This window comes from Notamacropus eugenii, chromosome 2, assembly GCF_028372415.1.
Source record: "Notamacropus eugenii isolate mMacEug1 chromosome 2, mMacEug1.pri_v2, whole genome shotgun sequence".
Lineage (NCBI taxonomy): Eukaryota > Metazoa > Chordata > Mammalia > Diprotodontia > Macropodidae > Notamacropus > Notamacropus eugenii.
In genome coordinates, this window is record NC_092873.1 from 59,986,320 (window position 1) to 60,013,094 (window position 26,775).

Genomic DNA, 26,775 nt, shown 5'->3' on the forward strand with positions numbered 1-26,775 from the left:
ACATGGGAATTCCTGAGCAGATAACATGTGGAAGGTGCTTATGTAAGCCTTAAGGGAAACGCAGCCTGTGTTACTCAAAGCTTTCCCTCTTAAAAATGGTTAACATCATCTTGTTGCTTCTGATTGCTGAAGACATAATGTGGCTGTTTGGGGCACTAGGGACTTGAGAATATAGCCATTTTCTGACTTCATTTAAATAAAATGAGAACTTTGGAAATACCTATGATATGAAGATACTTTCCCCAGCTTTCCAGTTTTTGCTGCTTTGTTATCTTTCAAGCATCTAGGTCTAAGAAAGACCTCGGGGGTCATCTCATCCAACTCCCTCATTTTACAGCTGAGGAGACTGAGGCACAGAGGAAATTAATGACTTGCCTAAGGTCACACAGGGAGTAAACATCAGAGCTGGGACTCAAACCCAGGTCTTGGAACTTTATAACCAGGACTGTCCCCTTGGGATAGACTGTCTCCATGGACTGTGTTCTGACCCACTCATTGGACCATCAAAATCCTACTGGGGTTGCCTGTAAAAGTGAGGAGGAGAAGGGATGGGAGGCAATGCTTCTGGCAGTCCCCACCCGACCTGGCTCATCTGGTTTTCTGTTTTCATCAGCCCTCCTGATAACTTTCTCAGGCTCACAAACTGATAGCCAGGAGGGATTTTAGAGACCATCTAGGCCAGCCCTTTCCTTTTACAGATCAGGAAACTAAGGTCTAGGGAGGTGAGGTGACTGCCCCAAAGTTCCACAGGTTGTGACAAAGGCAAGATATGAACCCAGGACCTCTGACTCTAGTGCCTCTTTCCACTCTGCCCGCTCTCTCCTCCTTTGTGTCATAGCCCTGACAATGACAGGTGCTGCTTCCATAGTCCAACCCACCTCCACTGTGGAGCCTCTAGAGTCTGGTGGTGCTGCAGCCAGGCTTCTCTTGCTCTCAATGACACACACCCTCTTCTCTTCCAGCTCCAACTTTCCATCCCCACCAGCTTTCCTTTCTCCCAGCTTTGGCTCCCTTCCCCTCCCTGTCACTCCTCCCAAATGGCAGGCTTCTCCTAGCCCTTCCTTGTTAGGGGCCCTTCCTGGCCCCACACCCTAACTTCCTGGCACCTCTGGGGGCTTACTTGTCCAGCACCAAAATGGGCTCAGAACTGGGCAGCCAGAAAAGTCTTTGCACACTTAGTTACAGTTACTAGGTAGGAAGGAACTTTGAGCCAGACTGTGGCAGATACAGCATGCCAAGGAGGAATTATATACTTCAAGATGAAAGCACACACATACACACACACACACACGCATACACGCACACACGCACACACACACATCCATGCCAGAGGTTGTATACCAAACAGTGAGGGACTATCCCAGAATTGCAGAATTTGGGAGTTAGGGAGTACTTCAGAGACCATTGTATGAAGATAGACATTCCTACTATGACATCCTCAATATGCAGCCATCCCACTCCTGTTTGGAGGCCTCCAGGGAAGGGGAGATCACCATCTACCTCCCTGGGCAGCCCATTCAGCACTAAGTTTGTCCTGAAATCCAGCAGACTTTTTTCATCCACAGTGCTCAGCCTCACTGAAGCAATGCCGCAAGGTGATAGCATACCACCAGCACTCTGGCAGCCCTAGGACAAACTTATCTTCCCCAGATTCTCAAGTCCTGCCTGCCTTTCCCAGAACCACAAAGGCCTGCCTACCAGCAAAGCTTCAAGAGAACCCTCCACACCCCATTACCTATTTGCTCGATGAAAATCTTCCAAGAATCGGCAGGAATGGGATGGATCATTTTCAAGGCTTCGGTGAGAGTAGTTGGGCTGTCCGTGGCCAGGGCTGGGTACTCCTCTGGGGTGGCCACAGTTCCAGGGGTAGATGAAGATTCGCTGAGAGAGAGAGAGAGAGAGAGAGAGAGAGAGAGAGAGAGAGAGAGAGAGAGAGAGAGAGAGAGAGAGAGATTCACTTTTAAGCAGACAGAGATCTTTCCTTAAATGGGGGGAAACGGACACAGTGGCCAATGGGGCATCACCCTCTGGCCCCTGCTGTGGGAGCCATGTTCATCAGGCAGCACAGAATGTTACTGACTTTTATGTCTGACCCCCTCCTCTCTCTTCCCCTGGGCCAGGAACTCAGAATATTGTGCTAGGAAAGGATTATTTACTAGGGCTATATACGGTGATTCATCCATCCATCCCCACATGGCCAAAGCCCAAACCTTCATGTTTTCACTGCTTTGAAACAAGGTTTGGAAACTTGGCCTCTCCCTTTGTGAGGGCCCCTTTGAGAGAGTATTTTGCACTTTGGACTTGAGCCACTCTCCCCACCTAGGCAGCACATGTGGAGGCAAATGAAGAAAGTCCCATTCACCTGCTGGCCCCTCCACCATTCCCAACCCCCAACCTCTCAACCCTGACATAATCTCGCTCTGTGACAACGAAGTGGGCAGGAAAGACGGAACAAGAGGGGAATGGGAGGAAGAAGAAAGACAGATGGTAGGCTGCGGTGGAGGGTCTCTCAGGAGAGGAGGGCCGAAGGGCTGGCTGGAGGCTGTGGCTGCTTTGGAGGTGAAAGGTTGGAGAGGAGAATGCATTGAGATTGGATTGGCAGCGAGGAGAGAGAACAAGGACCTGCTCCTGTCCTATCCTGCCCTCCGCCTCCACTTCTCACAGAGAGAGAGAGAGAGAGAGAGAGAGAGAGAGAGAGAGAGAGAGAGAGAGAGAGAGAGAGAGAGAGAGAGAGAGAGAGAGAGAGAGAGAGAAAGTCACTTCTCCCTGGGGGCGGAGGTGCCGAGTGTCCCGGTGCGGGGGCGGAGGACGGGGGAAGGTGGGGAGGGGGACCCCCACTGTCTCCCGGGGCCCTGAGCCGCAGACAGGGGTAGGGGTCCTCTGGCCGTGCGCAGTTTCCTGGGTCAGGGGCCCTACCTGGAAAGTGGGAGGTGGGAAAGGAGGCTGGAGCCCGATCCCGGCTGAGGTGCAGGACCGCAGCCTGCCCTCAGGAAGACTCGGGGCTGCCGGGGGTGAGATGAGCACTAGGAAAGAGGAGGGAGGGCAGCCCGAAGAAGGGGGGGGGGAGAAACGAGGGAAGAGGCGACTGGAGAGAAGAGGGGTTCGAAGAGGAGAGGGGAGCGGGACGCCAGGAGAAGAGAAGGGCAGAGGGCCCTGGGAGCGCATGGAGGGGCGAGGGACTCAAAGCTGAAACCAGGGAGAGGGGCATAAGCAGGAAGGGCGAAGGGGAAGGAGCCCCCACAGCAGAGGGGTGCTAACAGCCCGCGCTCTCGGAGGCGGCGGGCGTAGGCAGGTGGGCAGGGGAGGAGGGGCAGTGCGGACCAGGGCCGGGTCCCCCTCACCTGCTGGCCAGGTGCCCGGCCGCCGAGTCCCGGGGGTCGCTCTCCGACGAGGAGCCCTCATGGTCCACAGCGCAGGCGGCACTGAAGGCGGCAGCCAGCAGCTCCATGAGGGTCCCGGGCCGGCTGGCGGGCGCGGGCTGGAGGGAGCTGGGGAGCTAGAGAGGGAGCTAGGGCCGGCGCAGCCCGCGGGCTGGCTCCAGGAGGGCTCTGCGGGGCGCGGGCTGGACCCCGGGCTGCCGCTGCTGCTGCTGCTGCCCCCTGCTCCGCTAAGCTGCTGCCGCTGCCGCTGCCTGGAAGGCTCCTGGGGGTTGCCACGGTAACAGGAGAGGCAGGAGGCGGGAGGCGGCGGTCACAGCGGCTGCGACGCGGCGCCCACAGCAGCAGCAGGAGCGCCCCGAGAGGAGGCAGCGCCGCGTAGCGCAGGGCTGGGCCGGGCAACGCTGCGCAGCTCTGGGCTGGGCAAGGCAGGGCTGGGCTGGGCTGGGCGGGACTGGGCTGGGAAACTCAAAGCTGGGCAGAACAGGACTGGGCAGAGCAGGACTGGGCAGGGCAGGGGTGGGCAGCGCGGAGCAGAGCTGGACAGCCCAAGGCTCAAGGCAGGGTTGCAAGGATGGGCAGCGCAGGGCTGGGCAGCCCTGGGCAGGGGCTGACTCTGGAGCTGGAAGGCCTGGTGGGCCCCAGTGCTTTAGGGGAACACTGATCCACCTGCATAAACGCTGGGCCAGCTTTGGCAGGTGACACTTGGTTCTGTGTGACGTTGGGCAAGTCTCTTCCCTTCCTGGGCCTGTGGATGAGCTATGTGAGCTCTAAGGGCCCTTTCAGCCCTAAATTTCGATATTGCCTTGAGTTTGATGTCTAGGATTTGAATAGGCTTTGCCACTTCCTGTTTGTGTGACCTTGGACAGGTCATTTAACTTCCCTGGGCCTCTATAAAATAAAGCGGTTAGTTTACCTGGCTGGGAGTTCCCTTGGTTTTGAAGCACTTTGCTCCCCACAGCCCCCACTTTACAGAGAGGGCAAGCAGCTTAGCCAATCTCACTCAGTCACCGGCCATCAGCACTGAGATCCCACTTGGGATTTCCTCTGACTCTGAGGTCAGCAGACTTTTCACTAGATACCATCACCATTTAAGGATTCAAGGTCTTCCAGTCTGACATCTTCATTTTACAAATCAGGAAGCTGAGGCTCAGGGGAGTCACTTTCCCAGCCGGTTCCTGATCTTAGCACCAGGTTCTGCTCCCAGTTCTTCCTTCAAGGCCAGGACCACTCGTGGCCTCTCCTTCCTGACCTCCACCTCTCTGGATCCTTGTCATTTTTCCAAACTCAGCTGTCACCTTCTATGAGGTACCTTTCCTTTGGATCCACAGGACTTGGCACCAGCCTTGGCACATTGGAGGATTAGACTAAATAAATGTTTATTGATTGAGAGCTTTGGAGCTGGAAGACCTCAGAAGTCATCTAGTCTGACCCTTCATTTTAGAAGAAATTGACCTCTAGAGAGAGGAAGAGACCTGCCCACCGCTAGTTGGTTACAGAGTCACAGTTTTGTGTAAAGCTACTCTGTCCACTCAGCCACCAAATTAGAAGTTGCCTACTCCCTTTAGACTATGTTCAGCATCACCTCCTTCAACAGGAAGTGACCAGGAAGTGGGGGGAGGGGAGGAGGGCTGGGATTGGCTGATTCCAAGTGCTCCTATGAGGGAAAGGGGATCAGACTCTAAAATGGGGTAGGAAGAAGAGTTTCCTTCAGGTCCCTCACCTTCTCTAGGAAGAAAAGGGAAATTTTACCTTGGAGAAAGGGGAAGTTGGTTATACTTGAGCCATCTCACTAACCCAAGAACCTTGGGGAACTCCCCCTCCCTACCCAGCCTGCACCTCTAAGAGGGGGAGCTACTTTATCCTTCCCTAACACACACACACACACACACACACACACACACACACACACACACACACACACACACACACACACACACACACACACACACACACACACACACACCGACTGGGCCACTTAGGGCAAGGCCCTCCCATCTGAGATTCCCCAGGTGACGTTTGATGGTTCCTGAGTCTCCATTCACTTCAAAATCCAGAAGGTCCAAGGGCCTCTCACAGCAAATTGGCTAGGGTGCTGAGGGAGACCCGAATCCACTCCTAGCACTAAGAGGTACAGGGGACTTGGAGAGACCCTCTGATCCAAAGGCCTCATTTTTACATGAAGAGGATACTGAAGTCCAAGGAGGTTAAATCCATACCCACAGTCACATTGGTCACAGAGCCTGCATTCAAATTTGGGTCTCCTGACTCCCAAATCTGCATCTCTGCTCTTCACAGTCTCAGGACTGACCCCACCTCTTACCATCCTGACCAGCTTTCATCCAAAGAGGAGAAAGATAGCTCCTTTTCTCAGCAGCAACTCTGTTGTTAAGTTAAAAGAAAATGGAGTTGGGGTTGGGGGGAGCTGGGCCCTGGGCTCTCTACTGCTCTCTACCAAAAAGGGTACAGGATAATGGAGAAGCTGGGACAGGATGCTGCTCAGTCCCCACTGCCCTCAACCTAAGAAAAAGAGGGGTCCTCCAGCAGCACCTCCCTTGGAGGGCTGCCCATTCTTCAGGCCCCCTAAGGATGGGGTGGGAGTGGGGCTGAGGATGTGTTCAGGGAGCTATAGAGGAGAGGGAGGAGACACTGGTTTCTCTAGCAGTCTTCTGTTATCTACTGGTCAGGGAGGGTCTTGAAGTGGAAGAGAGAGAAAATAGTTGATTAAATTTGGAAAAGACAGTAGTATGATATTCTGAGGGGTGGGTGGGGAGAGACAGAGACAGAGAGAGAAAGAGAGAGAGAGAGAAAGAAAGAGAGAGAGAGGACAGAGAGGGGAGAGGGTGGGGGGGAAGGAAGAAGGATGTTGAAGAGGAAAGGAAGTCGTATATAATCCTAGGGGAGCATCCAGAAGGAAATGCAAAGCTGGTCCAAGGAACAGACGTGCCTCTGGACAGAGCAGCTGGTCCCAGGATAGAGCATCTGAAGCTCAGAGGGACCATCTTGTTCAGCTCCCTTGTTTTATAGAGGAGAAGATTGAGGCCGGGAGACATTCTCAGGTCCTAGACTTAGATTTCCTTTAAGAAATGAGAAAAGCACAGTCTGGGAAGCCTGTGATGCCTGATATTGTCACACAGGTGGTCACTTTTTGAGGTGCGCTTTGAACTCAAGCCCTCACACTATGGAGTGGGGCATCACAATAACACGACACGATTCAACAATTTGTTAAGCATCTTCTGTGGGTCAGACCCTGGAGGAGGTAAAGTGTCCATAATACATAGATCTCTGCTCTCATGGAGTTTATAGGCTAGTAAAGAGATTTTCAATTTGGTGTCCGATTTTAACTTCTTTCTGAATGGAAATCTGAGGAGGACTGAGCTCACTGACAGTGTGGGAAACAGTATGGGAGAAGTACAAAGAGTGCTGGATCTGGACTTAGAGGTTCTGGGTTCTAATCCAGCCTCTGACACTCACACAATGCTCCCTTGCCCTTTCTGGGCCTTGGTTTCCTTTTTTGTAAAAAGAAGTGTTGCCTGGGTGGACTCTGAAGTCACTTCCAGCTCTAAAGCTCTGGGGGTCCTGGGGGTCAGCCCCACATCCTTAGCCTCTCCAGGTGATTCTCCCTTTTATCTTCACTGTCCCGTTGGTGGAGTCGGCTTCAAAGATGGTGGGGGAGGGTGCTCAGCATCGGGTCATCCGGAGCTGCCCAGCCTAGGCCTGCCTGGAAGAGATTCGGCCTCCGAGACTCGTGCACCCCTCTCCTAACTTGGAAGCAGAGCTCCTCTAGGTCTAGTATTAAAGAACTATTTAGAGCCCTGGTTAAAAGACTTACTCAGGGTTACAGAGTTAGTACAGATTAAAGGCAGGATTTGAACTCAGGTCTTCCTGGATCTGAGGTCAGCTCTCGAACCACTAAACTACACTGCCTTTCTTAGGCAAAACAAACACAAAATGTAGTTTTGTTTTCAGAATAGACACTAACATCTGGGACCCTGAAGAGACTCCTGTAGGAAGAACATCCCAGTCGAGCTTTATGGCAGTTTGGGATTCCCAGGGGCAGCAGTGAAGAAAGCCAAGCCTAGGGCCAGCTTGTGAATAGAGATGGGAGATAACATCCTGAGGCAAAAGTAAACATCAAAGGGGGCATTTGGGGGAGTAAAATAGAATGAGCCTGGAAATCGGGGTTGGGACTGGGTGGTAAAGTGTAGCGCAAGCCAGATGAAGGTCTCTGTGTTGGATTCTAGAGACAGAAGTTTCTCCCTCCTTCCTTCTATGATCCTGGGCAAGTCTCTAAGCCTCATTTTTCTCATGTGTAGAATGGGCACAGTAGTATTTGTGGTATGAAGTCTGACAGGGCTGTTGCAACGATCAAGTGAGACTCACTTGGGTCTCTTGTTATCTCGCTATTTGTGTCTATGTTGTCTTCCTCTTAAAATAGAAGCTCCTTGAGGACTGGGATTGTTCCAGCTTCTTCTTTGTGTCCTCCATGCTTAGCATATGATAAAATGCTTCCTGATTGATTGACTGACATTGTTGGCCACTTAATTTCTCCAACCCTCGCTTCCCTGTCTGTAAAATGGGGAGAATGATCATTGAGAGGTAGTCCAGGGAAAACCACTGGAACTTAGGTAAGAGATCAATCTTCACTCTGTCACTGACTGCATGCATGACCAAGGGGACTTCACTCATCTTTCTGGGCCTCAGTTTCCTCATCTGTAAAACAGAGCACCTCTTATATCCTTTTGAGTCTCCAGTCAGTGGTCCTGCATCCAGGATCCTGCCAAGGGTCAGAGGAGTTAACTTAGCTTAAATGGACAGGGATGTGACAGTTATCAGGGCAATGGCACCAGAGAGAAGTCACTAAGAAGACTTCAGTCCTGGCAGGGTGTCACATCCTGGCCCACACAGAGCCCACATTTGTTCCTTGTTCCCAAGTTAAGATCTTAATTTGTAGCTGGCAGAATGCATTGCTGGTGATATGAGAACGCCAGGGGCTGATGGCGCCGATTCCACACATCAGAAGAAAAGAAGGAAGTCAGGAGTTTGATGTCACCTTGGAAGGCTGTGCATGGGGATCTGGAGGCCAAGTCCATCACCCTCCCAGTGTCTACGGTCGCTGGGCACTAAAGGGCATCTTTGGCACCTTATGCCCTCTGCCCGAGGTGATAATGTGGGGGGATGGGTGATATTTGATTCCTTCTCCAGCGTGATCCAGCTAACATTCCTAACGAATGTCCAGATGAAAGAACACTACATAAATCCACCAATGAGACTTCTCTTTAAGTTTCTTTTGCTAAATCTTTGCTATTTAATCCAAGACCTCTTCTTTTGATTTTAAGGATCAATATGTAAGTCTGCTGACCTTGGCCCACTGCAAAATAATGAGACCCATAACAAAGCATTTTATATACACCATCTCACTGTATCCTCAGAGCGACCCTGTGAGGCAGGTGCGTGGCAGCGCAATCCCCATTTGACAAATGAGGAAACTGTGTCAGTAAGGTTAAGTGGCATACCTAGGGTCAGTAGCAGTAAGCATCAAAGACAGGATTTGAACCCAACAATCAATCAGTAAGCGTTTATTAGCAACTACTGTGTCCAGGCACTGGGCTGAGAGGTGGGGAGAAGGGAGGAGAACAGAGATGGGACTGGAATTTCATTGGTATAGAAACATCTAGTGAGGAAAAGGTCTTTTCCAATGCAAGTCAGCCCCTTCCCAGACATAGGATCATGCAGCCAGGATGGATCAAAGGGGAGGCTTGAACCCAGGTCTATGAAATATCTCCAACCCCTCAGGAGCTCTCCTCTATCAAGGGAGACAACGTGTGCAGCAAGGACAGGACTGGCAGTTACCCCTTTCCCCTCTCCCCCTCCCTCTTTGTAGGCTGGACACACCAACTGTCTCTGGCCACTCCCTCAGTTTTCTCCTGTTTAGAGGAGTGGGCTTTTTCTAAAGCAGACTGGTGAAGGTCTGCTGTCCAGACACTCTTGTTAACTCAATTGCCAGAGAGACCACAATGTAGAAGTTCTTTCTGCCCTTGGACAATGTAAAAAGTGAATTAACAACCTTATTTTTCATCTCCGAGACCACAGTCAGAAATCCCACTCAGAAATCATGCTCTGGCAAAGAAACAGTCAGAAATCTCATTCCCCTGCCCTCCCCCCCGCCCCCCAACCCCGGCTCAGCCCTCTGTTCAGGCAATAGCTCACACAATTCACTTTTTCACCTACCTCTTTTTCCCATGATCTGCAGGGGCTATTGCAGCTGGTGTTCTAGATAAATTCAAGTCCAGGACCTCCTTCATAGATCTTCTATTTTCCAAAGAACCTAGAACATTTAACAAAGGCCCCAAGTCAGAGAGGTAATGCCTCCTTTCCTAGATATTTTCTGTATTCTTGGAGCAATAACACCTTTGTGTCTAGAAGGAGAAAGGAAAAAGATAATAATTGCTGGCATTTATGCCCATTTAACAGACAAAAACAGTAAGACTGAGAGAGATTAAACGGCTTGCCTTGGTGTCAGGGGCATGATATGAATCCAGCCCTTTCTAACTCAAGGTTCAGCATTCTATCCACTACTCCACATGGTAGGGAGTAGTGAGAGACTTTCTATCTCCTGTTCCCCTAAAGAAGAATAAACTTTCCCTTGTTAGACACTCCATGACCAGGCATTTGAGTCTCCAATCTTTCATGAAAACAGTATGATTAAGGGGATGCAAATACAGTGGAGAAAGTGACTATATTAGACCCAGATATCTCTTCATTCCACACCTATACAGAAAACAAAACAAAACAAAACAGAAACCTACCCAAGCACTAAAATAGGTGGTATTGTTTTTTTAAGGCTTTTGGAAAAGAAAGACTAGAAATCCAATAGTGTCACTTTCTGGTTCTTTTTTCCTTTTTAAGAATAATTTTAATTATCTATGTAAGAGGGGTGTTCCATTCCCTTACCTCAATAATTATGGAGGGCCAGGAATTCTCAATTGACAATCAATCAATCTACCTCACTAAAAATAACTAACAATATGGTGACATCTTTGTCATGTAAGAACACCTCTATTTAATCTTTCAATCAAAGGCAAGGAAGTAGGTGTGAAAGTTTATTGATCAGCTGGGAAAGAGTGGAGGTCATTGGATGAGGCCGAGTCCTCCCCGTCATAAAGGGTTTTGGGGCTGGCTGAAAGGAATCAGGCACGTCATGTGGAATTTGCATGAAAATGAGAAGTTAGGTTGAAATGGAACATCTGCGTGTCAAGAACCCTAGAGAAAGGAGCAATCCCAGCCAGACTCTGGAGAGAGAACTGCTTAGGGGGAGGGATGGGAGAATAAGAGCCTCTGTCTCCCCGTTCCCACTCTGCCATCACTCAACTCCTGCCTTGACCAGAGGAAGACCTTATAAACTTCCAAAGATCTGACAGATTTTGGATTTTTCATCAGCATCCTAGTAATATCCCTGGAACAGCCAATGTTCCGTGTTCTCATCAAGGAGCTATGGACAAACTAGATCCAGTGGGGAAAGGCAGCTTTAGGACTCCACAGAGATCCCAGCAGAAATGGACCCCACACCTATGGGGAATTCCATGAAAATCTCATAAAGGAGAGAAAAAGACTTCTAAAAAATGCCTTCCATCTATGAGTTTCTTTTATCTGACTGTATATAATATTTCAGTACAATCAGATAAGAGAAGGTATTTATGGAGCACTTAGAGACATTGTATCATTTTATTCTCACAACAACCCTGGGAGGGAGGTACTATTGTGATCCCCATTTTACAGATAAGAAAACTGAGGCAGACAGAGATTGATATTTCCATTAGTTTTGCTGAACTGTTTTTCCCTTTGATAGGAGGAAAGGAGACCTTGGAGATGTGGGGGAGGGGCAAGGAATTGCTCCAAAAATGACTACGTTGTAGAAATGAAAAGCAGCAATAAAATGTTTAAAATGAAACGAAACGAGGTCATTGGACTAAATTGCTCCTTTGGTGCCTTTCAGCTCCTTCCCTGGTAACTATCGGTAACTCTGTAGCTTGCTCTCCAGGTAGCTGATTTCTACCTCCACCCTTGCAACAGCATCAGAGGGGTGGGTGTAGGAGTCAGAGGGGGATCCTTCATCTCTGAATCTGGGGCAGAGCATGCCCAGCAGAGAAATGGGCCCAGACCTAAGGAACAATTTCCCAGAAATGAAAGGCAAGAGCGTTTTGTAAGTAGGGCAGCTTCATCTAACGAAGAAGTCTGTTCAGGGCTGATCATGTAAGGGACAACATGTTTATCTTTGGGGCTAAGTGGAGTTGACATTTCTAACGGATCTGATTTCATAGAAGCACAGAATTGAATGTGGGGGCCCGAGGGGCAGACACCAGGCTCAGTTAACCCAAGCAGCTCTCTTTGCTGCGATCTTTGGCAGGCTATAGATCTACTTGGCAAATCCTGCTTTTTTGGCTAAGAACATACATCCAGTATTCTTGGTCTAATGCAGCGACTGGCAGCCTAGCTACCCCTGCAGCCACACTTAAATGGCTTTCAAGCTGATTGGGACCAGGGGACCTGGAAGGGAACTCAGAGATCATCCAAGGATAGTCATTGAATCCAAAGATTGGAAAGGACCCTGGCAGCTCTGAGATTCAACTGGTATTCACCCCTCTTATGACATATATGAAAAAAATACAGGATCAGAATCTGGATAGGACCATCCACTCCAACCCCCCTCATTTCAAAGAAGGAAACTGAAACCCAGAGACAGGAAGGGAAGTGTGACCCAAGTCACAAAGGTGGTATGTGAGAGGGAAAAAATTTGAACCCAGGCCCTCTGATTCTGGAGTCAAGAGCTTTTCCTACTACACAAGACTCCCAGCCTCAGGATAGTTAGCATCCCTTCCCACATGGAAGCCAAAAGGAAAAGAGTCTGGGATCGTGGCATTTCTGCTGTAAAGTCATCAACCTTGGTCTATGCCCTCAAAGGGTCCCATGGCTTACTTATTTACAAGCACTATATGTCTTCCCTTCTCACAACAAAAACCTCTCAAGTTCACCATGAGAAAACAGCTCAGCCTAATGGTCCAAGGAGGCTTATATTGGAGTGGGCAGGTGATAGATGTGCAACGACAACAAAATAAGAGCGTCAGTGAATTTAAAAATATATATATACAGAAGAAACCCAAGAAATATAGCAGGGAACACAAATTCAGAGGTTGTGTTACAATGTTGTCTCTCTGTATACATAACATATTGGGTTAGCTGCAGAGAGTGCCAGGTGTGGAGGCAGGAAGACCTGAGTTCCAATATGACCTCAGACCCTAGGCGAGTCACTTAACCCTGTCTGCCCCAGTTTCCTCATCTGTAAAATGAGCTGGAGGAGGAAATGGCAGACACTTGCAGTATCTTTGCCCAGAAAACCCCACGTGGGGTCACAAAAAGTCAAACGACTGAAATGACTAATCCATCTGATCCTTTGCCTCAGTTTCCCCATCTATAAAATGGGGATGATAGGACTCCCTACCTCCAAGGGTTGTTGACCTTCAAGGATCTCCCTACCTCCATCTCCAAGGATCAAATGGGATCATAACTGTAAAGCGCTCAGCACAGTGCTTGGCACATAGTAGGCACTTTGTAAATGTGATGCTATATCTGTATGGTGTCCTGAAAGTCTTGGTGCACTTTTAAACAATTAGAGCTTCCTTATCTCCACACAGATAATGCACATTATGCTTCTTTAAAAACAAATAAAACAAGAGAAATCCATGTTTTCTTATATCCTCCTTTCTAGTTCTTTGTATATGGAAACATTTGTGTTTGTTGGTGATGAAGTTCACAATAAAAAACACTTTAACTTAAAAATAAATACAGTGGGTGCTGGAGGTTCTGTTCCCTTTCTCCCTCAATCCAGTTTAAATAATGGAGGAAGATCTATCATGTTCGAAGAAAGGGGCAACTGGGCCTGGTCATGAAGAGAGAGCAAAGGTGGAGACAAGAGAAGGAACGAGCAGATATGAGCCTAGACAAGCAAGCGTTAAGGGAAAGACCTTCAGGAAGAAGTAAGGACAGAAGAAGAGACTTGTCCTCACCTTGCCTCAGCACCCGGGGGATTGTCTGGCTATGTTGTGAGTCAGAAAAGGAAGCCAGAAAGCTCCTCCTTTCACCCATTCCTCCAGCTTGGGGCAAACACGCTAAGGTAGTACTGGGTGGGAGCCAGCTTCTGCCAGGAGAGCTCTCATACTCAGGACTGCAAAGGACCCTGGGACATTCCAGCCTCTTCGGGATCAATGGTCACCCTCTCAAGATGTCTTCCCCTTTTTTTGCTCTTCCTTTTAATAACGTTTTCCTTTGGGATGGTGAGCTGGGAAATGGGAAGTCAGTCTCAATATACTATGGGCACCAGGAACATCACCCCAGGTTTTGTACATGAGGACCAGAAAGGGAAAGGAAATCCTCATGAGGGCCACCTGCACCCTTTGGGTCACGAGGGTTACATGCTATTTAAAGTGACAAATGCTTTCTCCTAAAATAATTCAGTTACATTTGAGAGGCACCTGTATTGTTGGTACAGCTGCCTCAGTCTTCCCTTTCTGTAGGTACATGATTACAGATTTAAAGCTTGAAGCCCTAGAGACTGTCTACTCTAACCCTCCCATTTTACAGTGAAGGAAACTGAGGCCTAAGGAAGTGATTTGCCCAAGTAAATAGTGGAGTCACAATTAAGACCCAGGTCCTTGGTCTCCTTCCACTGCCTCCTCATCTTCAAGGCCACCCATGCTTCCCTTTTTCAGCATCTCATCACTTCTGAATGATCCCAAATCTCAGCAAGCATTACCCAATAGTGACCACTGGCCTTGGTACTGACCTGGAGCCTGGACTCTGCTCTTTTCTAGATGATTTCTGCTTTTTCTTTCACGCCGGTGTCTCATGGAACGGTAGTATATGGAATTCCTTCGGAGAGGGATATGGTTTCGTGGTGATTCCCTTTCTTCTGTCGCAGAGTCAGCATTGTCTGCCCCTTCCTCCTCCTCATCATCAGGGGAAGGATGGACCCTCTCATCACCAGCCTTCCAAAGTCCACTGGCAGTGATCTTCCCCTGGTATTGTCCTAACTCTTCTGCCTCCTTCGTCTCCATGGTATTAGATATCAGCAGCAGAGTGAAGAAAGTTCGGTCACCTTGAACTCCAGAAGACTGGGCTGCCTGAGAACAGTATTTACATATCCATTAACATTCCACTCACTGTCACCCAAATCCTTCCTGGGCAAAATGAAGAGTGATCTGTATATCCTGGCATTCATTTCAGGTCAAGAAAAAGTATCAGTTTAACCTCAGGGAGTTGGGTGGCTTCAGATAATATTTGATAACTCAAACCTGTGTGCAATAACCTAATCCATGCCCTGCTGTAGCAGGCATAAAGTACAAGAAACTTTCAAATACATATTTTTCTGATCTATAAAGTAGAGTAATGACTGTTAAAACACCAAGGTTGCCTCAAGACCAAAGATGGAAAAAGAATTTCAGAGCCTGGGGGTTGCCTCCCATGTTGGATACCAGAAAAATGACTCCTACCCTGAGGCACTCTGGCTCAGCCCCCACTCAGAACCTGATCATTAACCCCTCCTGATGGTTGCATTAAAAAAAAAAAAATAGCCATCCCAAGTGCCCCCAGAATAAGATTAAGTCTCTTCTTTTGACTACTCATGCCTGCTGCTGAATTGAAGTCCGTGGTTCCAGACAGCTCTCTGACTTAGTGTTCAAAGAATTCTTGTAGCTTTTGCTTAACTCCTAATGGGAAAAATATGCCCCTAAGAGTTATTTCAGAGACTTTGTCTCCATAAAACAAACCATAATCCTAGAGGAGGTATATGATATCTAGGCAGGGGTGTGCTGGAAGTAGCTCAAAATGGTGCTCAAGGTGGTGCTGGGGTCAAGCTCATTAGTCTTTACCCCATCTGCAATAAGATTCTTATGTTGCAATAATCAGTCAAGGATGCAAGAGCAAGCTCAATGCATCTATCCATCTCTCAACAAGAATGTGGGATTTAGAAGAGACCTTGTCAACCATCTAGTTCAACCACATTATAATAAATTATAATACAATCTCCAAATTATACATAAGTATATCCGACCATGAAAGAGATTCCTTTTGTATACAGGATAGTCTAGATGACTGCTTGTCCAAAGTCTAGGGGGAATCTTGGAGGTAACCCAGGATAACTCCCTCATTGGGGTAACACAAGGAACATGCCTGACCTGTGTTAGAGTGGGAACTCTTTTCGTGCCTGGTGGGTTGGATTTGATGGCTGCTGAGGTACCTTCTGACTCTCTAATTCTAGGATTTGGTGACTTCCCAAGGGTCTGCAATGTATCAGCCACTAGGCTGAGTGCTGTGGATACAAAGACAAAAACAAAGGTCTCTCCCCTTGAGGAGCTTATATTCAAACCAAGGAAAGACCAAACACATGTATAAACATGCACAATATAAAAGCACCATATATGGGATGAGGGAAGAGGCAGTGGTTGCCTCTGGGGTCAGGAAAGGCATTAAATGTGGGACTTAGCTGAACATTGGAGGAAGCTGGAGATTTTGAGCATTGGTGGTGAGGAGGGTGTGGATTCCAGGCACAGGCAGCCATTGAAGTTGAGAAATGGCATCCCGGATGCGAGGGACAGTTAGAAGCCAGTATGGCTGGACTGCAGAATTTGGGGAGGTCTGGACACCTGGGTTGGAGCCAGGTGATAAAGACCTTTAAATGGTGAATAGGAGAGTTTGCATTTGACTCTGGAGGTAATAGAGACCTCAGACACTAGCTGTGTGACCTTCAGCAAGTCATTTCACCCTGTTTGCCTCAGTTTCCTCATCAGTACAATGAGCTGGAGAAGGAAATGGCAAACCACTCTAGTATCTTTGCCAAGAAAGCCACAACTGAGGTCATGGAGAGTCAGATATGACTGAACAAGAAAAAATAGGGAACCTCAAGTTCATTGAGCAGGCAGTGACATGGCCAGTGTGGCCACCACCCTACCAATGTGACTCTCCATTTAGAGTGGTGGCTTTGTAGGTATAGATTATGAATTTCTAGTGGTTCACAATGACCCTTCATGGGTATGGTGTTGATAAAAGAGAACTGAACCAGGTAAGCATTGGGGGATATGGACAAAGGATATGGACAATCCACAGCCTCCTCAGGCTTCCTTTTCTGCATCCGTAAAATGAGGAGATTGGATGCACTGACCTCTGGGGTCCCTTATGGCTCTAGACACGTATGTGAACTGTACATGAGCTATAGCAAAAACTAGTTTGGGCCACGTGCTGAGCATAAAACAAAGTTGTAATGACAATACTCATGGCTGCTTACACAGTGATTAATCCACAGTGTCTTAGGGCCACCCTAAGAGGGACGCACTACAGATTATTCCTATTTTACAGATGAAGAAACTGAGGCTCCTTCAACTGAAATGGATGTTTTGCCCAGGGTCCCACAGACAGGATGAGTCTGAGGCTGGTCTTCCTGGAGCTCTGGGCACTGAGTTTCCTTGCTCTGACCCAGGCAGAAACCACCTGGGTATGACAATCAATGCCTGGTCCCACCCTGCCTTGCACCAACCAGCAGCTAGCCCCTGACTCACTGCCTGGAGAATTTGGGCTAACCACACTTAATTGAATTTTTGTCAGGAGGGAGGAGCCGCCCAGCCTCCTCATGAGGGAATGGATGGGCATGACAAGTTGGAAAAAACATATTCATCTATGGAATCAAATGGCCTCATTGAGGCCAGAAGAGAGGCCAGAAGAGGTAGCCCTGAGGGCCAGAGGAGTGCAAGGGAGAAGACTGCAAGTAACCCAAGCTTGGGTTACAGTGTGGGGGAAGAGTCCCTGGGAGGGTGGGGCCAAAGTGAGCTGGGTCCTTGGGAGGGGCAGGGCTCAGGCCTTAGACATCTTAGGATCACATGTCTCTGGGGCCATTTAACAAATAAGGAAAGTGAGACCCAAGGAGGTCCCCCAGGGAGTAAGTGTCAGAGTCAGGATCTGAAACCAGGACCTCAGATACTGGAGCCAATAGACAAGTGACTACAGATCACTCAAACAGTGATGGTGGGATGAAAAACAAAACACCAAAACAAAACAAAAGCTCTTTCATGCCTAGACACCCATGTCCTCTTTCCCTCACTCTGGCCTCTCCACCTGAGGCATTGTGCTTCCTTTGGCCCAGAGGAAAATGCCCCAGATAGTGGAAAATTTGAATTGGGAGGGGTCTCATTGACTCAGCTCCAGAACCCAACCTGGCTTTCATCTGCTTAGCTACTCCAATAAGCCCACTCTCTTTGCTCCTACTACCCTGGAAAGCCTCACCACGCCCTGGTCGGGAAGATTTCAATAGTCCACTTAAAGGCTCCCCGCCCCTCCCCCCCATTCCTAGGTGTGAAATTTCCAAAAGTTCTCCTCCCTCTCCAGCTGAGACTCTTTAAGAGGTAAGGGGGAGGGAGTTATTCATCAAAATTAGTATATCAATTGCCTCTGATAGAATATGCAGTGATCCACACCCATAATCCTCCACCTCTGCCCAGAAGGGATGAAGGGAAATTTTCCTATTTCTCCTCCAGGTTGGCCATTCACATTACGCTGTGTCTGCGTGGCCTAACCCATTGGCCACACTCTTAGGACACATGCTAGTCAACAGAAACAATACAAGGGCACTCTCCAGGTCTCTCTGAAGAACTTTGGAATTGGTTATGTGACAATCAGAACTACTCAGCATGGTGTGTCCACCTCAGAGAAGGAGCTGTGCTGTATGAGCAAAGCAGAATTGAAACAGCTCATAGGAAACGCAGGACATGCAGATTTGGAGAATCCACTATCCATGCCCAACCTGTGGCGGAGCATTCCAAGCTCGTATTGGTCTGATCAGTCACAGTTACACACACTGTAACTTGACTCTAACATTGTCATGTCATTTTGGTTCTCTTTGAGAATTCAATGTCACATGAATACACTCAGTTGATTTTTTTCAGTTGTGTTTAACTTTTTGGGATCCCATTTGGGATCTTGGCAAAGATACTGGAGTAATTTGCCCTTTCCTTCTCTAGTTCATTTGACAGATGAGGAAACTGAGGCAGAGTGAAGTGACTTGCCCAGGGTCACAAGGCTAGTAAGTGTCTGAGGTTGGATTTGAACTAAGGAAGAGAAGTCTTCCTGACTCCCAGCTCTGGATCAAAGACCCAGAGATCTGTGCTGACCCTTAGCTTGGCGCTGGAGAGCCTTTAAAACGTGGCTGCATCAGAGAAGGAGAGAATGAAGCCAGGAAAACAAGCCTGGGGAATCAGGGACACCGAGAAGTCCCCAGAGCTGGGTTGATGTGAAGTTGAAAGACAAGCTGGTCATTCAATCAAGAAGGCAATCAACCCAAAAGCATTGATTAAGCACCTACTATGTGCCTGGCATCAGACTTAGTGCTGGGGATAAAAAGACAAGAATGAAATGATTCCTGCCTTCAAGGGACTTCCATTTCTGGAAGAGATAATGTGATTTACAAGATGGAAAGAGGGAAAACAGTATTGGGGGGATTATTAACTGGGGGGGCAGGGAAGTTTCCTTGAAGGAGGTGTTTTGGAGCAGATCAGCATTCTCAGCAGCAGAGGCAGGAAATACATCACCACTCCGAAATGACAGCCTAATCATTTTTTATGGGGATCTGGGAACATCCTGGCCATCCCTGCCTTTATGTTTTACAGGAGATACCCCCCCCTCTGGGATCCAGGAATGGACTAGCTCAGTGTCAACTGCAAATGGGGTGATGAGGGAGGGCCCAGTAACCCTAGGTCCTGACAGTTCCATCCCTTTCAAAGGGAGAAGGGAACATTCCAGAAGATAGCATGGGTCTACTTGTCACTGTCCTGCTTTTCCTCATTCTGGCTCTTCTCCATACCTAGTCACAGAATGTCAGATCTGGGCCCTCAGAGGCCCCCTCATCTGACCTGTCCCTGCCCTGAATCCCCTTACAATAGCGCCTCAACAAGTCCTTATCCAGCTCTGCTTGGCTACCTTGAGTGACAGAGAACTCACTACCTCCTCAGGCAGCCCACTCCACCAGAGGACAACTCAAATCTATGGAACAGTTTTCCCTGTGTCAGGCAGCAAAGTACTGCTTCTCCATGACTTTAATTCTGCCTTCTGGAGCCACACAGAGCCAGCCCAATGGAGGTTCTTCCTGACAGTCCTTCAGATATTTCAAATATTTTAAGACAGCTGCAAACTGTTTCCTGAACTTGACATGCCTCCTCCTGCCCCTGCGCATTTTGGGCAGAATTCTTCAGGTGCCTGGAAGATTCTCCCTCCTCCTTTCTGCCTTTCATAAAGTTTCTCTTCCTCTCATTAGAGATAGGTACCTTTGGGCATAGGGACTCCCAGGTGAGGAAACTTTCTCTACCAATGTAGGTTGGCATCCTCTCTGCAAATGATAGTCTTAGGGAGCTGCCGAGGGCAGTAGAAAAGTTTAGTGACTTGCCCAGGGTCACACAATCAGTTTGTGTCAGAGGAAAGACTTGAATCCTTCAAAGTCACCTCTCTACCCACTACGTGCACTTCCTTGATCTCTCATTTGTATGAATGTGTGCAAATATACACATACATTAAAATCTATATATGGGGGGGAAGAAAAGGAAAGAGAGAGTGAGATAAAGACAGAAAGGAAGAAAGAGAATGATAGGGGGAGAAAAAGGAGAGATAGAGGGGCAGAATGACAGAAAGACAGAATGAGAGAGAAGGGAGTGAGAGAGGAGAGAGAGTAGGAAGGAGAGAGAGAAGGAAATAGAGAAGGAGAAAGAGGGGGGAAGGAGAGAAGAGAGAGAGAAAGAGAGAAGGAGAGAGTGATAGAGAGATGGAGGGATGAAAAAGAGAAGAAAGAGAAGGAGAGAGAATTTCTGAGTTCTGAATCCTTGGGTCTTACCACCACTCCCCTTTAAATTTGAATGAAAAGTCTCAGCAAACTTTGATTCTTTGAAGGGACAATCCCTTGATTAATTAAGTCTGAGAAACTATCAATGATTCAAGAAAACTCCTGGCTTTCTGGTCCCCAGGCAGACTCATATTTGCTTGCAAAGTGCTATACTTATGGGCAGGTCATTGTCCCATCCCCAACATGGCTGACTCAGTCTTGAGAAATTTCCCATCGCCCCCAAAGAATTTCCATTCCTTAGTCTCCCCCAGACCCTGGTGCACCTGCTTCAGCTCCATTCACCTGGAGGCTCCCTCACCTGCCCCAGCTCTGCTCCCCAGGGGCTTCTTCACTTGCCTTCCTCATATTTTCTTAGGAAATAGTTGGTTTTTCACAGGTCTCACTAGCCTGAATAGCACATAAATTATTTTGAAACATAAAAGAAAAGTCAACCAGAATTCAGAGGATTTGGAGTCAGAAGACCAAGTGGAATGTTGGTCCTACCAATGGCTACTTTGTAATGTTGAACAAAGAGCTCAGCTCTTCTGAGCCTCAGTTTCCCTACTTGTAAATCAAAAGGCTGGACCTGATGGTCTCTAATGTTCTTTCCATTTCTAAAATTCCATGATCTTTAGTGACTTTCCTGCTAGTCCTGGTTCCTATTTTGCTACTATGTGACCCTAGGCAAATGTCACTGTTTTGTACCTCAGTTTGTCATCTGCAAACAAAGGGGCTGGAAGAAGCACAGTGAGGTGAAGTTTATACTGGTTTGGGAATTTGGAGATCTGGATTCCAATCCTCAACCAGTCACTGACTAGCTGTGTGACCTTGGGAGAATTTACTTCACCTCTCTTGGCTTTAATATCCTTCTCTGTAAAATAAAGGGGTTAGACTCTAAGACCTCTCCCAGCTCTGACATTCAATGGGGAGGGGGAGGAGAAGAAGCATTTCTTAAGCACCTGCTACATGCTACACACCGTCCTGAGCACTTTACAAATTCCAGCTGATTTGACCCAATCTATTCAATAAAAAGTCAAAGGCAAAAGAGAATTGAAGGACATCAGGGAGGACATCAATCTGATTGTCTGAATGTGGCCCCTTCTCCTTTGAACTCAGAGGCATTAATATAAACACATGGAAATGTTGCAGCCACCTGAAAGCCTACCTCTTCCTACGAGCTCTCGAAAATCACTAAGAGAAAACTCAGATTAGTGACAATAAAGGGACATTGTCCCAATTCCCAGACAACAAAATGAACAACTGCCATGGAGATCCCACTAGGAAGTAATAATCATTTAATATAAATTTTGGACTTTAATAAGGGCCAGAGCTTGAATTAAGAAGAGTCTGGACCTAATAGTCTCATTGTTCTCTGAAGTAAACTCAGAGAATGCCTCTTCCTATGTCAACAAAGCCAAATGGGGCTGACTTAGCATTCCTTACAAGACCTTTAACCCAAGACACTATGGGACATTTTTTCCACATCTTATGTCATGTTAATGGTAAAGAAAACACAGATATCTTGGGTCATAACTTCAACTGAAACTTTGTCAACTCTGTTAAAAATACCCTTTCCTGTGTTAGCAATTTCAATGACCTATTTATGACACGATGCCTACAACCAGAGTGATGGGATTTTCTCCTTATTGTATGTCACAGAAACACATGCTACAGAGAAGAAATTTACACATCCCAGAATCATAAATTTCAACTGACACCACTTTGTTAATTGTCTTGTCTCACTAAATTTAGAATTTGTTCAGCTAAGAGAGTGCCTGTCTCATGGTAAAATGTATTTAAGCCTTACCATTTCTGTACTGAGCAGACAGATTTAATATCTGGCTCCGGGGATCCATGTATCATTAACTTTAAGGGGAATAATAAGAATAAAAATGTATGCATTTAGCCTGTTGCCTTTTCTTTCACCAAACTTTCAGGTTGACAGAACTCTCTTGTGGGGGAAACTGTTTATCCCTAGAATAAAACTCTCCTGGCACATTGCAACTGCTTGGTGGGATGGGGATTTACAGATCTCTGCAGAAGCAAATCAGTCAATAGTAACTAAAAGCAACAGATATTTTATTATAGATGTCTCTCAGATGGAAAGGGAGGGGGAAAATCAGGAGGTGGAGACCCAGGATGCCTAGGGATCATTGCCCCCAAAAAGCAAAGACACAACTAGATTTCTAAATGTCATGTGCTTTGCAACTGGAAAGCTCCATATATGCATAACAATGGGCATGGAATATGCTCAGATTTGCCCATTCTGGGGGGTTCTTCGAAGTATGCTCATGTATTCACTACCTGTTTCCAAATGGCCACATGGAAATGTAGGGGGACCCCATTTTTGGCCATTTTTAGGAACCTGCACTGTCTCCTAATAGGTAGCTGAGCCAGAACTCAGTCAGTATACAAATGAGGCAACTTGCTTGTCTACCTTCCCTTTTCTCTACCTAAATGAGAAGCTCTCAGAGCTGATTCTGAGAGTCAGGTGGGGAGGTGACAGTTGCCCTGTTTCCCCACTCAGCCTCCATATAGCTATGAGCACATGGCTTCCTTGGTCTTGTTTGCATTTATTCTTTTCCTGATCTTAGGCAAGCATGTATCCCATGGTGGGCATGTCCAGGAACGGTAGTGATTTCGTGTGTTCTGATACATCCCAATGTCCTGGGAGGTATGCTTGATTCTTTATGGTGGAGAGTACTAGAAATTCTTTCCCCCAGGGAACTATGTAAGGAATCTATGAAGAAAGAGCATTAATAGGCTGTGAGGCACCAGGTATTATGAGCTACCCTTTGTTATATGTGTATTCTACACATACATGTGCATCACTACCATTGTACTTCAAGTCTGAGCTTTCTTCCCATGGCTGCTGTATATAATCATGGAAGAGTAGCCATAGCTTTGGGGGAAGGTAGATGAAAGATGATCTTTCATACCAACTATATTTGCTATATCATCTTAGTAAATGGTTTCACTAAAAGTTACTCAGGTCTACAGACTGGTTATTACTGGGAAGCACACTACTAGTGGGGGCTCAAGAGATAGTTAAAAATATAGCCCCCATAGAATCCTGAGACTAGGAGCCAATATACCTTCTGGGGTACTAACCCTTGACTGTGAGTACAAGATGGGGGAGTAAGCCTACATAGAGAGTCATAGCCCTAGAATGGAAAGGCAACTCTAAAATCCTCTGGTCCAAAAACTGAGCCCCAGAGCATATTTGGCTTAGACTGCATTGGGAGTCAGGGAGCCCAGGGGAAAGGAGAGCTCCATTTGGAGCCAAAGGACTGAAGAACATGGGTCTACATATTTCCTCATTTTAAGTTGCAGCTTAGCTACTTCCTGGGTGATGCTGGTCAGGTAATTTCAACTCTCTGGGACTCAGTTTCCTTATCTGTAGAATGGAGGAGTTAGAGGGAAATAGTCCTATCTCTAGACCAATCAATCAATCAACAATTGGTTGCCTACTATGTGCTAGGCACAGGACTAGGGTCTGCACATAGAAATTCAAAAAGGCAACAGATTCAGTCCCTGAGGATCTGAAATTCTTCTGAGCTTCCACTAAAACCTACCCCAAAGTCGGCCATGTAAGGTTTTACAACAGGGAAGTATACAAGAATTCCTGAATCCCAGACCTCTGTAATTCCAGGCCTGTCTAGCTTTAGGCAAACCCTGTTAGAAAGCATCCCTGTAGTATTTTAATTAGATGCCTGGTAACCTGATATTCAAAATCATGTGTCTGGAAGTAAGATGAGCTTAGCCCAGGGGATGTTTTTTCCTTCCCTGCTCTGTTTTTTCTCAAGTTCTACAGTCTAACTTATTTCCATCTTCCAGCCTTCATCTTTTTCCATCTAATGGCCTAGGGAGCCACCAAATGACCAGCACCAGTGCTTCCTTGCATGCTGGTGCCCAGGCACCATTAATGAGATCCTCATGGTCTGTGGGTTGAACTTGACAGAGCTGTGAAAGTTAACAAAACTTAATTTGTCCACCCCCAGTAGGGTCATAGGATCCTAGAGAATGAGCGAGAAAAGACTTAGAGGTCACCTAGTCAAGCCCTCTTGTTTTACAGATGAACAAACTTAAGTAAGACTTACTCAAGGTCACACAGTTAGTAAGCAGTCAGATGTGTCAGATCTGAACCCAGGTTCTTTGATTCCAGAATAAGTGTGTTCTTTCTACTACACCACATTGCCTTAATTCAACAGGGAGTAAGGCATACCGCATCCCATTGTTCATCGTGCTTCCTTACCCCTTGCATGTACAAATCATTGACACTAAATGTTCATTTATTTCTATTTATTCTTTTTATATCTGTACTGTCCTCTCTGCTCCCATTAGGATGTAAGAGCTTTGAAAAGGGAAAAGAATCTTTTTGTACAAAAATATTTCTAGTGGCTCTTTTTGTGTTGGCAAAGAATTGGAAATCGAGGAGATGCCCATCAACTGGGAAATGACTGAACAAGTTGTGGTATATAAATGTAATGGAATACTATTGTGCTGTAAGAAACGACAAGGAGGGGGGTAGTTTCAGAAAAATCTGGGAAGACTCATATGAACTGATACAAAGTGAAGTGAGAAGAACCAGGAGAATATTGTACATAGTAACAACAATGTTATAAGGTTGATAAGCTGTGAAAGACTTGACTACTCTGATCAAGAAAATGATCCAAGACAATGCCAAAGGATCTATGATGAAAAGTGCTCTCCACCTCCAGAGAGCGAGCTGGTGAAGTCTGAAAGGAGATTGAAGTAGACTTTTGCTTGCTTTAATTTTCTTGTTTTTGTGTTTTCTTCTGCAACATGGTTAATATGTTTTGCATGACTTCACATGTAAAATTGATATATTTTTTGTGTTCTCAAGGGGTGCGGGAGGGGAGGCGGGAGGGATAGAATTTGGAAAGAATTTTTTTAAACCTATATTAAAAATTTTTTTCACATATAATTGGGAAATACTTAACAAAGTAAATAAAAATATTTTTTAAAAAAGACTGTAAACTCATTGCAAGTAGGGACTGTAGTTGCATCCCCAGGACCTAGGACAGTGCCTGAAACATGCTTAATAGATACTTGTTGATTAGCTGATTGATTAGCACAGAAGGAAAGATTTTTCTATGGCTTCCATAAAGATTATGAGCCACTCTACTGAAGAAATATAAAGTCAGGCCACTTGAAAATCTTGTCAATCATCTCTGTCCCATCCAGCCTGGCAGAATCTAGGCCTTGTCTCCTGGGGCTCTCCAATCGGATGCAGCCAAGAAGCATGTCATAGAGGTGAGAGAAGAGTTTTAACATATATGCAGCCAAGAAGCATGTCATAGAGGTGACAGAAGAGTTTTAACATATATGCAGCCAAGAAGCATGTCATAGAGGTGAGAGAAGAGTTTTAACATATATGCAGCCAAGAAGCATGTCATAGAGGTGAGAGAAGAGTTTTAACATATATGCAGCCAAGAAGCATGTCATAGAGGTGAGAGAAGAGTTTTACTCCTCTATATGTGGTGGGGGAGAAAAAAGAAAAGAAATCCACCTACTTCAGAGTAGAATTAATTCAACTTCCTGCCCAAAGTTCTAATCCTTTTCCCAAGGAGACATAAGGCCACCTTTCTTTTCCTTTATGCTCTTTTTGTCAACAGCGTTTAAGTCAATTGGAAAATAAGTCTCTTTCTGGGCCTTGGTCCCGCTCTGGCTGAGAGTGAGGCCACCCTTGTCCAAGTCTCCCTCTGGGCTATCCAAGGTCTGTCTTTGTCCAAATAGAAGGTAGTCACAGGGAAGGTGGCCAGCCTCTCTGCCCAGCTGCTCAGTAACCGCAGGACATTGACCTCTTGTGTTCAACTCGGTATAGCCCTGCACAAACATGGCTGTGGATGAGAGGGATGCTGAAGCAAAAATGACAACTCTGGCATTGTCATTTGTCATTTTAGACCTGGGATTCATGTGGCACCGATGCCTTTCACATCTGGTGGAGTCTACACAGGCTTTTTCAGAATCACGATGTCGGCTTGTTTTTAAATAACTAAAGGAAATGCTAAATGTAAGTTCTAGGAAATAAAGATGTTTTTCCCATCTGAATTCAGGACCTCCAGGTTAAGAACCCCTGTCTGAGAGGGTTGACTCAAACAGGGAGTGGTTAAGTGGCTTGCCAGGTTCACACAGCTGGGCAGAGGAACCCAGGACTTCCAGACCCAGAGGACACCACTTTCAATCCCAGCTGTGACCAGATCACCTAGTATGACCCAGAAGGGCCAGACCCAAAGGCTGGCCAGTACAGAAGGGTGCCATGGTCTGTCCCCTCAGAAGCTCTCCTGTGGAAAGGAGATTCCGCTCTGGGATTGATTTCAGGTTTCAAACAATCCCAGAGGAGAACAAACCGGTTTAACAGGATCCCCAAGGTATTTCCCTTTAGAGGCCTCTCTGCTCACAGTCTTCATGGAGCTAGGCTGGGAGACGCCACCAGAAGGGGAAAGAGCTGGGGGAAGGCCAACA

The 26,775-nt window shown here is 46.9% G+C and overlaps 1 protein-coding gene across 6 annotated transcripts in view; it reads right to left on the reverse strand.

The window, feature by feature from the left end:
* Nucleotides 1–26,775, reverse strand: part of NGEF (neuronal guanine nucleotide exchange factor) — a 151,689-nt gene that overhangs the window by 81,561 nt on the left and 43,353 nt on the right. For 4 of the 6 annotated variants that reach the window (XR_011973995.1, XR_011973994.1, XM_072640532.1 and 1 more), the window contains exons 2-4: nucleotides 14,218–14,554; nucleotides 9,609–9,705; nucleotides 1,736–1,881 (exon numbers count right to left, since the gene is read on the reverse strand). Coding sequence is in view for 4 of the 6 variants with exons in the window: in XM_072640532.1 (XP_072496633.1) it covers nucleotides 1,736–1,881; nucleotides 9,609–9,705; nucleotides 14,218–14,488 (514 nt within the window). In the remaining 2 variants the exon portion in view is untranslated. Of the gene's footprint in view, nucleotides 1–1,735; nucleotides 1,882–3,341; nucleotides 3,772–4,293; nucleotides 4,471–9,608; nucleotides 9,706–14,217; nucleotides 14,555–26,775 lie in introns of those variants that run through there. The other 2 variants (XM_072640534.1, XM_072640533.1) reach the window with 2 other exon arrangements.